Source organism: Salvia miltiorrhiza, chromosome 3, assembly GCF_028751815.1.
Source record: "Salvia miltiorrhiza cultivar Shanhuang (shh) chromosome 3, IMPLAD_Smil_shh, whole genome shotgun sequence".
NCBI classification, from domain to species: domain Eukaryota; kingdom Viridiplantae; phylum Streptophyta; class Magnoliopsida; order Lamiales; family Lamiaceae; genus Salvia; species Salvia miltiorrhiza.
Genome location: NC_080389.1, coordinates 62,096,016 through 62,107,102, shown reverse-complemented (window position 1 = coordinate 62,107,102; position 11,087 = coordinate 62,096,016). Strand labels below are relative to the sequence as shown.

Here is an 11,087-nt window from a genome sequence, read left to right as displayed (position 1 = left end):
ATTTTAATGAATTTTGTGAATTAAACCACATGAAGGTGCTAAAGCAGGAAGCTGTAATGCCTTCTTTGCATGCTTAGACAAAGGACATCTCATATGGTTTTGCATTGTATGCATAAGCTCTCGCATCTTTTTATCGCTGCAAACACAGAAACATGCTTTCTCTGAGGAATTTATTCACTACTACATTTAATGGATCCAATTCTTTCTTCCCCTCTACATAACTGATACAAAAGAAGATTAGATGCTGGGACAGTCACCTTTAGAAATCATTCAGCTGTCATTGTGAAATCGTTCTTATCCCTTTTGTCAACTGAAGAAAATCCATTATGTGGTTCTTGCTGAGCAACATGAAGCTCTGTTAATAGGCTTCATTCTTTAACTATTCTAGGAGATGCTTTTCAAATTTCAAAGAAACTTCATAAATCAGGCTAAATACTACCAAGAATGCATCGGGTTTTGGAATATACTCACGGGAATATAGTGTGTGAATGGGGGTGCCTACACAAATATGCAAAGTCGAAGGTCTCACATGCAATTTGATTAAATGCATGCATGCAGCTGTTGTGTAAGTTCAGTTGGATCCGTTGTGATTCAGTTGGGAGCAGCATCTGTGCAGCGTAGCAGATTTTTCCCTTTTGTCATATTTGATATGTATTTTCTTTCCTTTTCACATATTCCAGCAGATAGATTGAGAGCACGCTGTGTGCATGACTTGAGAGGAAAGATAAGGAGAGTTACAAAAGAAGAGAATTAGGGCTTGAAGCTTGGTTGTTGCTTCTTTGATTGATTCTCGTTTTTTGTACTTGTATTCTTGATCTCGAGTTGAATAATATACATCGCAGTTAACCCTCCGTGGATGTAAGCCGAGAGGCTGAACCACGTAAATCGCCGCGTCTACGCTTCTTGGTTTTCATTCTTGTGTGTTGATCGTGTTTGTATTTGAGGTTCGAGAAGCTGCGATTGCATCTTGTTCCTAACAAAGTGGCGCCGTCTGTGGGAAGCGATTTTGCGATCGGTGCGAAGAATTGAAAGATGGCGACGGCGAAGTTCGAGGCGGAGAAGTTTACCGGAAAAAATGATTTTGGGCTTTGGCGATTAAAGATGAAGGCCATGCTGATCCAGCAAGGCCTCTTTGAAGCACTCAGTGGAGATGAAGGATTACCTGATGATATGAAGAAAGCAGATCGCATGAATCTGATGCAGAGAGCACACAGTGCTCTGATTCTTTGCTTGGGCGATAAGGTGTTGAGGGAGGTGTCTAAGGAGACAACCGCTGCCGGCGTTTGGAAGAAACTCCAGGATACATATATGCAGAAATCTCTCACCAATCGCCTATATATCAAGCAGAAGTTGTATTCATTCAAGGTCTCAGACACAAAGAGCCTTGAAGATCAAATGGAGGTTTTCAACAAGATTCTGGATGATCTTGAAAACATCGATGTTAAATTGGATGATGAGGATAAGGCAATCATCCTTTTGAATTCTTTGCCCAAGTCTTTTGAGAATTTCAAAGATGCCATGTTGTTTGGCAGGGAGAAATCAATTTCTTTGGAGGAGGTTGAATCGGCTCTAAGAACTAAGGAGCTACAGAGATGCAACTCATCAAAAGCTGAAAGTTCCACTGCAGAGAGTCTATCAGTGAAATCGAAATACTCAAAGCAAAGGGGCAAGAAATCTGAAGGAGATTCCAAGAAATCATCACAGGAAAAGGGCAAGGATGGAGCTGAAAAGGAGACAAGGACTTGCCACTACTGCAAGAAACCTGGTCATCTGAAGAAGAATTGTTTCTCTTGGAAGAAGAAACAATCAACTCAGGGACAGAAAACAGATGAAGCAGCTGTTGTAGAGCAGGAGCAACCAGCAGAGGTGCTAAATGTCATGAGCTGTGGAGTTTCAAATGATTGGATTTTGGATTCAGGCTGTAGTTTCCACATGACTCCACACAAGAGCTGGTTCATACATATGCAAGAAGGTGACCATGTGCAAGTTCTGTTGGGGAATGATCACTCATGCTCAGTGAAAGGGATTGGAGATATCAAAGTAAAGCTCAATGATGGATCAATCAAAATTCTCTCCCAAGTAAGGTACATCCCAGAGCTTAAGAGAAATTTAATATCTCTTGGAATCTTGGAGTCTAAAGGCTGTCACTTCATATCTAAAGATGGAGTTATACTTGTTAAAAGGGAAGAAAAAATTATCCTGAAAGGAATCAGGAAGCACAGCCTATATTACCTTGATGGATACACTGTTATAGGGAATTGTGAGGCTAATAGTGAAGATAACTCGAGGCTGTGGCACATGAGATTGGGTCATGTAGGGGAGAAGGGAATGAATGAGATGCTGAAACAAGGAATAATTGATAATCCCTCCAGTTTCAAAGTGAAAGAGTGTGAAGAATGCATCATGAGTAAAAGTAAGAAGCAGCCATTTGGGAAGGGCAAGCATATCTCAAAGGCTCCTCTGGATTATGTGTATTCTGACTTATGGGGTCCTGCAAGAACAACCAGCAAGGGAGATGGAAAGTTTTTCATGAGTATAATGGATGATTATACAAGAAAACTATGGATCTACATACTCAAAAGCAAGGATGAGGCATTTCAAAAGTTTAGAGATTGGTGGAGTGAAGTAGTAAATGAGAAAGGAACTGGGGTCAAGTATTTGAGAACAGACAATGGTCTAGAGTTCTTGTCAAAAGAATTTCAAGATTTTTGTGCTGAAAAGGGTATCAAAAGGCACAGAACCGTTCCAGGAAATCCACAGCAAAACGGTGTGGTGGAAAGGATGAGGACAGTTTTGGAGAGAGTGAGATGTATGCTTTTGAGTTCTGGAATGCCAAAGCATTTTTGGGCAGAGGCTATGGATACTGCATGCTACCTCATCAATAAATGTCCATCATCAGCTCTAAACTTCAAATCCCCAGATGAACTTTGGAATGGACATCCACCAAACTGCTCATTCTTAAAGCCTTTTGGGTGTAGAGCCTACTGTCATGTTAAGCAAGATAAACTTGAACCCAGGGCTCTGAGATGTGTATTCCTTGGGTATCCTAAAGGAGTGAAGGGCTTCAGATTATGGTGTACAGAGCCAGGGATGAACAAGCTGATAATTAGCAGAGATGTTACATTCAAAAAGCAGGTTATGCCTTATCTTGAAGCAAAAGGTGCTGATCAGAATTCAGAAATGAATATTTCAGATAATGCTATATTTGAGGTGGAGTTGCTGCATGAGAAGAAAGACTCAGACAACCAACCACCAGAAAGTACTGATGATCAGCATGATGATGGAGGACCAGATCTGTCTGATTACATGTTGGCAAGAGATAGGCAAAGAAGAATCATCCATCCTCCTACAAGATATGGAGATGCTGATCTTCTAGCCTATGCTCTAAATGTAGCAGAAGAGGTGGAGTATCAAGAGCCTATCAGTTATTCAGAAGCTATGAGAAGCAAAGAAAAAGATAAGTGGCTGGCAGCTATGCAGGAAGAGATTAACTCACTCCTCAAGAATAATACTTGGGTTCTGGTGAAAAGGCCTAAGTCTCAGAAACTGGTGAGCTGTAAGTGGATTTTCAAGAGGAAAATCGAGATTGTATCTAATAAAGAATATGTTAGATACAAGGCAAGGCTGGTTGCTAGAGGTTTTACACAAAGAGAAGGAGTGGATTTTAATGAGGTGTTCAGTCCAGTGGTTAAGCACTGTTCAATCAGAATCTTGCTAGCATTAGTAAATCACTACAACCTTGAGCTTCATCAGTTAGATGTTAAAACCGCTTTCCTCCATGGAGATTTGGAGGAAACCATTTATATGACTCAACCAGAAGGGTTCATGCTGCCTGAAAATGCTGATAAGGTTTGTTTGTTGAAAAGATCCCTTTATGGATTAAAACAAGCTTCAAGGCAGTGGTATCTTAAGTTTGACAGTTATATGATGGAATTGGGATTTACAAGATCACAGTATGATTCTTGTGTATACATCAGAAAAGCAGAAAATGGCAGCTACACATATCTACTCTTGTATGTGGATGATATGTTAGTAGCTGGGAAGGATCTTGCAGAGATAGAAAAGCTAAAGCTGGAGTTAAATGATAAGTTTGAAATGAAGGATCTTGGGTGTGCAAGGAGGATACTTGGTATGGATATCAAGAGAGATAGAAAAAGAGGGTATCTGTGGTTAAATCAAGAGGATTACATTCTGAAAATCTTGAGGAGATATCATCTACATGAATCCAGAGCAGTCTCAGTTCCTTTGGGCTCACATTTCAAATTGGAGAAGAAGCAAAGGCCATCAAACAAATCAGAGAAAGAAGAGATGAGCAGAATTCCATATGCTAATATGGTGGGAAGTGCAATGTATACTATGGTGTGCACTCGGCCTGATATTGCTCACTCAATCAGTGTAGTTAGCAGGTATATGGCTGATCCTGGTAAAGAACATTGGTTGGCTCTGAAATGGCTGTTCAAATACCTAAAAGGAAATGCAGCATTGGGGATTATGTTTAAAAAATCTACTTTTGAAAAGGATGATATTTTGGTTGGTTTTGTTGACTCTGATTATGCAGGGAATATGGACTTCAGAAAATCACAATATGGATATGTTTTCAATTTGTTTGGCACTGCTGTGAGTTGGAAGTCAAGTTTGCAATCAGTTGTGGCCTTATCCACAACCGAGGCAGAGTATATGGGGCTGACAGAAGCAGTGAAGGAAGCCATTTGGCTTAAAGGGATCGTGTCTGAATTTGGAGTAGAGCTGGGAAAGGTCAGTGTGCTCTGTGATAATCAGGGTGCTCTGCATTTAGCAAAACACCAAGTTTTCCATGAACGATCAAAGCACATAGATGTGCGTTTGCATTTTATCAGAGACATCATAAGCAAGAAGGTTGTTGAGGTGTTGAAGGTGTCAACGGATGAAAACGCAGCAGACATGCTAACTAAAGCTTTATCTGGTGAAAAATTCAGGTATTGCTGCAAGTTAGTGAACTTACTCTCTTGTTAAGTTTTCTTTAAGGGGGAGCTCTGTAATGGGGCTCAAAGATTGAGGGGAATCTGGTTTTGGTGTATATTGTTTGTTGCATATTATTGTATGCAAGGTGGAGATTTGTGAATGGGGGTGCCTACACAAATATGCAAAGTCGAAGGTCTCACATGCAATTTGATTAAATGCATGCATGCAGCTGTTGTGTAAGTTCAGTTGGATCCGTTGTGATTCAGTTGGGAGCAGCATCTGTGCAGCGTAGCAGATTTTTCCCTTTTGTCATATTTGATATGTATTTTCTTTCCTTTTCACATATTCCAGCAGATAGATTGAGAGCACGCTGTGTGCATGACTTGAGAGGAAAGATAAGGAGAGTTACAAAAGAAGAGAATTAGGGCTTCAAGCTTGGTTGTTGCTTCTTTGATTGATTCTCGTTTTTTGTACTTGTATTCTTGATCTCGAGTTGAATAATATACATCGCAGTTAACCCTCCGTGGATGTAAGCCGAGAGGCTGAACCACGTAAATCGCCGCGTCTACGCTTCTTGGTTTTCATTCTTGTGTGTTGATCGTGTTTGTATTTGAGGTTCGAGAAGCTGCGATTGCATCTTGTTCCTAACATAGTGGAAGATGTAGAGAGAGAGGCAACCTCGGAGAAGGTGTGCAGTATGAATAAACCACCAAACATGATGATAGGAAGTCTCTTAGGAGCTCGAAGGGGTTAAGCAAATTAAATAATATTGAAGCATTTGTTATATTTGTGGAATGCACTCAAAGAAATCAACGTACTCATGTCTCATATAAAGAAATAACAGTTTGTAGTTTGAGGGCTTACCTACCTGACTGGAGAGCGACATATAGAGCCCTAGACGGTTGACGGCGAGACAGCAGATGGGAACGGCAGCGATTCGTTAGCCGGCCGGAGGTGCCAACGGCGTCGACGTGAGCAGGTGCGCGCTGATTGATCAATATGTAGTTTCGCCAGAATTAGATTATAAACCAAAATCACAAACTTGAAGCTTGGTTGGCGGCGAGAGGGCGAGACAGCGGATGGGAACGACAGCGATTCGTTGGCCGGCCGGAGGTGCGAATGGCGTCGACGTGAGCAGGTGCGCACTGATTGATCAATATGTAGTTTCGCCAGAATTATTAGAATTCTAAACTAATGCTAATCTATTTGATGTATCCGATAACTAATGCAATAAGCTATTAAAGCTTTAGAGAGAGAATCCTAATGCAATTAGAATTCTAAAGTAATGCTAATCTATTTGATGTATCCGATAACTAATGCAGCTATGCTAATCTATTTGATGTATCCGATAACTAATGCAATAAGCTATCAAATTTATTTTATAAATATTATAATATAAAATATATGATAGGGGTAAAATAGGCAATCCACAAGTTGTCCCATAAAATGCTTAGGCTCTTTTTCTATTAGTATAGATAGATAAGAACTTGAACCATACCATTCAAATTGTTAGCACCAAGATATAACTCCCGAAGAGATGTTAAGTAGCCAATTTCTGAAGGTATCTCCCCAGTTAAAGAGTTGTAAGAGAGTCTCAATACCTTAAGCCGTGAACATTGGGATAGATTTGTGGGAATCACACCACTCAGCTGATTTTTAAAACTGATGAATAAGAAATAACTTAATTAAGATAACATGTCATCTGAGTATCATCTCATACAGACCTTAACAATTAAGGTGTTTTTCACCTTAATTGGAGCTTATGTGAATTAGTAAAGACGACGTCATTTTTGTGAGATCTAAACAACACAGTTTCGCACAATTTCAATTTTTTTTTTCAAGTTATAAAGTACTCACTCCGTCCACCAATTCGTGCCTTACCCAATTTTAGTAACTATTTCCTTAACAAATAAATCATTTTTCTTAAAAGTCGTGCCCCTTTCTTCACTCAACAAATAAACAATACATTTTTTTCTTAAAACTCGTACCCCTCCCCCTAGGACACGAATTGATGGACGGAGAGAGTAACTGTATCTTGTACTTGCACCATATATGATTTCCAATATCTAGCAATTTTATTGTAAACAATGTCGTAATATAAAGGAGGACTAATCCACGTAAACTTCATCTCAACAATCTAATGATTGAGAAAAAATTAGGGGTTGCAAAATTTAAAAATATGATGATTTAATTCGTCACACTTCAAAAATCACGTTAAAATAGTAACTTCATGTTTTTTTAGTCTAAACCCTAATGCTATTGAGAAATGAAAAAGTCAATGAGCGCAATTGCGAACGCACTAACACGTAGGAACGAACTTAAAAAGATATGCTGTCATGTCATGTGATTACATTCTTTAATTAAGCTTCAAACAGAACATGACTATAACCTTCACTTACAAAATAAAACCCAGTTTCTTGACGCTAAATTTTAGGGTCGTTGCCGCGTTCGATCGTTTCCTTCAATTACTACATCCACATTTAAGTTTAAATCCATATATATACACACTCTAATGCAGTACTAGATTCCAAAAAAGCTTGCATCAGCAACTCTGCATTCATCTTCATCTTCCACCAATAATCTGTTATCTTGTTCAAATCATGCGGGTATACATACTACATGTATATATCAATTTTCCTTCTCAAATAAATTATCTGCAGATATCTAATTACGTGATCCTTGTTCAAAAAATAGTTATTAAGATAAAGTTCAGATGCAAAAAATGCAGATCCAAGGCCATGACTATTGCGGCCATGACATCAGGTGATTATAGATCAAAGGGGCTTCAAAATATACTATGCATTCATGTATTCTCTTGCTTTTATTTTTTCTTTCCTAACTGTGTTTATATGTGGAAAGGTGTGGTGTCGGTGAAGCTAGAAGGGGACGAGAAAGATCGAGTGGTAGTCATCGGAGACGAGGTCGATGCAGTCGGAATGATAATCTTACTGAGGAAGAAAGTTGGTCATGCAACCCTTGAACTTGTAGCTGAACTCATTGATTAGATATTTGAAACCAACTTATACTTTTCATTAACAACATTTACTTGTCTGTGTATATACTATACTCCTTCATTAACAAAAGGTGCATTTGTAGCATAATTTCAATAAAATCAATATGGAAGTATTCAATCTTTCTTGCGACTATGATTCATAGACAAGCTCTTTCCATTTCAAAGCAGGATACAAATAGAAACAATATTCTTCATATATATCAGCAGTTATGAAACAATTTTTTAGGATGCTGTGAAAGAAAATGAGAAACATCTTAACCGAATCTGGTGTCTACATATTTACCATATCAAAGGCTAGTTCCATGGGCATTACATCAAAAGCTCAATACAGGCAATGCTACTGATAAGTTTAAACTTAAAATGAAAATTTAAGTTTAAACTTAGCACAGTAAGAGTTTGAACGGCACATGTCTGTTGGAAGACTTCCACTCAATTCAATGCCTGTCAAATCTATAGTCACCAAGGTCGATATGTTGAATATGGCTGATGATATAGCACCGGATAGACGATTGAATTGAACAGATAGAGTTTGTAGACTTTGAAGTCTCCCAAACACTTTTGGAATTTCTCCACTTAGAGAATTGAAAGTTAAGTCAAGAAATTGTAGGTTTGTGAGGTTTGAGAGCGATTTTGAGATGGAACCTATGAAGCCGTTGTTGCTTAAAGACAAGTACTCTAATTTTGGTAACTGACCCAACATCGGAGGGATGTCTCCGGTGAAGTTGTTGAGTCGGAGAGATATGAACTTCAAACGGCGAAGGAGAGACAGTTGGTGTGGCAAATGTCCATAGAAAAGGTTGTTGGAGAGGTCGAGGGAGACGAGGAAGGAGAGGTGGCCGAGCTGTAGTGGAATGGTGGCGGAGAGAGCCATGTTGGAGAGATTCAAGGCAGATACTCTGTGGTGGCGCAAGCTGCAAGTGACGCCAATCCAGGTGCAGACGGAGGTGGAGTTGGTCCAATTTGTTGCAAGTAAAAGAGATGTATGTTTGAGTGAAAGAAGGGCAGTTTGATCAGTTGCAAGGCTCAGAGGTTGTTTGGCTTTGGCTTCAGAAGAAAGCATTTGGAAGGTTATGGTAATTAGGAATGCATACTGCAAAATGCAATAAAGCTTTTTCTCCATGGCTGCAAATTGTGATTGATGTATTATGATAATGAAGTCGCTAATAACTGCATCCAACAATCATCATATATATATACACAAATATTACAAGACTTGAGAGTCTTCATGGTTGTGGCTTTTGATGTCTAGCTTTTTTGTTGTTTGTTTTTCCCTTTGAGTGTGATATATTAATATGTCAATTATGATAATATTGCAGGCTATATTAATCTTTATATCTATAAATTTATAATGCAATGATCATGATTCCGATTCATACAACATAAATTTCAATATTTTTCTAAACTTTTTGACTTAGAAAACTTGTAGTGGTGCATGGGACCTATCTATGTTTTTCTGTTTCTTCCACTCCTTTTTCACCTTTTGGAAAATGGATGCATCTTGAATTCTTGATCATCCTAACTAATCTTTGCGAGTCTTTTCTTTCATTTCATTTCATTTCCACCTATTAATTCAAGTTTTCTAATTTTTACTTTCTCTAGTAAAATAAAGTAAAATTATATAAGGTACACCATGTATAGTCCATTATATATTATCCCGAAAAATAAAAGTTGATACAAGACAAAAAATAAAGTGCATCTTTTGCAAATTAATCGATTAAACCAAAGCTTTTAAAAAAGCTGTAATATATATGGTCTAAAGAGAAAAGGGGAAACTCGAATTCTTTGCTTTAGTTTTTATTTAAAGCAGTCCAAAAGCGTCTTTACTTGGACACCAAGTGTCTTAGACACCATCATAAAAAATCAGTTTTTTCTTGATGTTTAATTTGATTGATTTTTTTCTATTTAGTGATTTGTCTAAAATATTATTTTCAAAAATATATTCAATCGATTTTGTTATTATTTTTATTTTTATATTTTTTAAATATTTTTTTCCAAGTTTACTAATTTTTTATATAAAAATATATAAAAATTGAAAAGAATAGCAAAATCGGTTGAATATATTTTTGGAAATGATATTTTAGACAAATCACTAAATATCCAAACAGCTTTATTTTTTGACCAAATCTGATTTTTTATGAAGGTGTCTAAGACATCCGGTGTCCAAAAATCACTCCCCATTTAATTATATCCAAACAGCTTTATTTTTTGACCAAATCTGGGGACGGCTGATCAACATACAACAAACAAATTACATGTAAAAAACATTACTATTATCTATGTATGTAATATATAAAAGAGGAATTTACTCTCTTCATCTTAATTTTCCCTCCAATTTTTATAATCTCTCTTCTCCCATCAATTTTTTAACTATTTTTTCTCTTCTTTATTTATAATTTTAATTATTTTCTAAACATCATCAAATTTAATTTATGAGAAAAATATTCAATGCGCATCTTAAGTTGTTTTCAGAAGATCTTTAATATGTTATAAAAGTCATAAAAATGAATTTAAAATGAACAGGTTATTAAAAGTTTAAAATATGTTTTTTTTCCCCCTCAATTTGTGAGGTCGACAGTTTGATGATAGGGAATTGATCGTAACCCTCAAATTCAAATTATTTTATCGGCAAATTAATAGTTTGGATTTAAAATCAACCTAAACTTGTAAAGATAGCTTAGCTCCGTACCTGCTAATCACATATAAGGGCATCACTGGTATGTAGGAATGAAATGAGAATGGAATGGTGATTCCTGTGCTCATTCCCAATCCTATGGCATGTACAGTTTTTGTAATGAGAATCGTCATTTCCGATGAAATGCCTATTCCCATGCATATGGGAATGCCTAAAAAAAGTTTATTTTTTTAATTAAATAATAATAATAATAATAATAATAATAAAAGTATAGTGTAAAATATGTAAATTCATATTTATTATATAGTAAAATTTTATTACTAAAAAATGAAACAAGCCAAGTTAGATGGGACGATCCAAAAAAAAACTATGCCAAGTAAAGTAGAACTGAGGAAGTATGTTTTAATTGTGTATGATAACAAATACCCTCTTTGTCCGCCTGAGGATGACACGCATTTTAAGAAAATTTGTGTTGTATATTTAGTGAGTGGATAAAAGGGC

General features: G+C 37.1%; 2 protein-coding genes and 1 long non-coding RNA gene across 4 annotated transcripts in view; 1 reads left to right on the top strand and 2 right to left on the bottom strand.

Moving 5' to 3' along the window:
* Positions 1–11,087, bottom strand: part of LOC131015234 (probable glycosyltransferase At3g07620) — a 1,181,237-nt gene that overhangs the window by 602,366 nt on the left and 567,784 nt on the right. The window lies entirely within an intron of this gene.
* On the top strand, positions 7,326–8,074 carry LOC131015312 (uncharacterized). Of its 2 annotated transcripts, XR_009098491.1 has the most exons (3): positions 7,326–7,547; positions 7,636–7,704; positions 7,801–8,074. It is a non-coding gene; the product is annotated as an uncharacterized LOC131015312 (long non-coding RNA). The 2 variants fall into 2 exon arrangements; XR_009098490.1 differs by having other exon boundaries at positions 7,326–7,704.
* Positions 8,310–9,074, bottom strand: LOC131019126 (putative receptor-like protein kinase At3g47110). Its single transcript, XM_057947812.1, has one exon. It carries the CDS (start codon positions 9,072–9,074, stop codon positions 8,310–8,312), a length of 765 nt encoding a protein of 254 aa, XP_057803795.1.

What these genes read in the sequence shown, in the direction of transcription:
- LOC131019126 (XM_057947812.1), bottom strand. Translation starts at nt 9,074, where the DNA reads ATGGAGAAAAAGCTTTATTGCATTTTGCAGTATGCATTCCTAATTACC.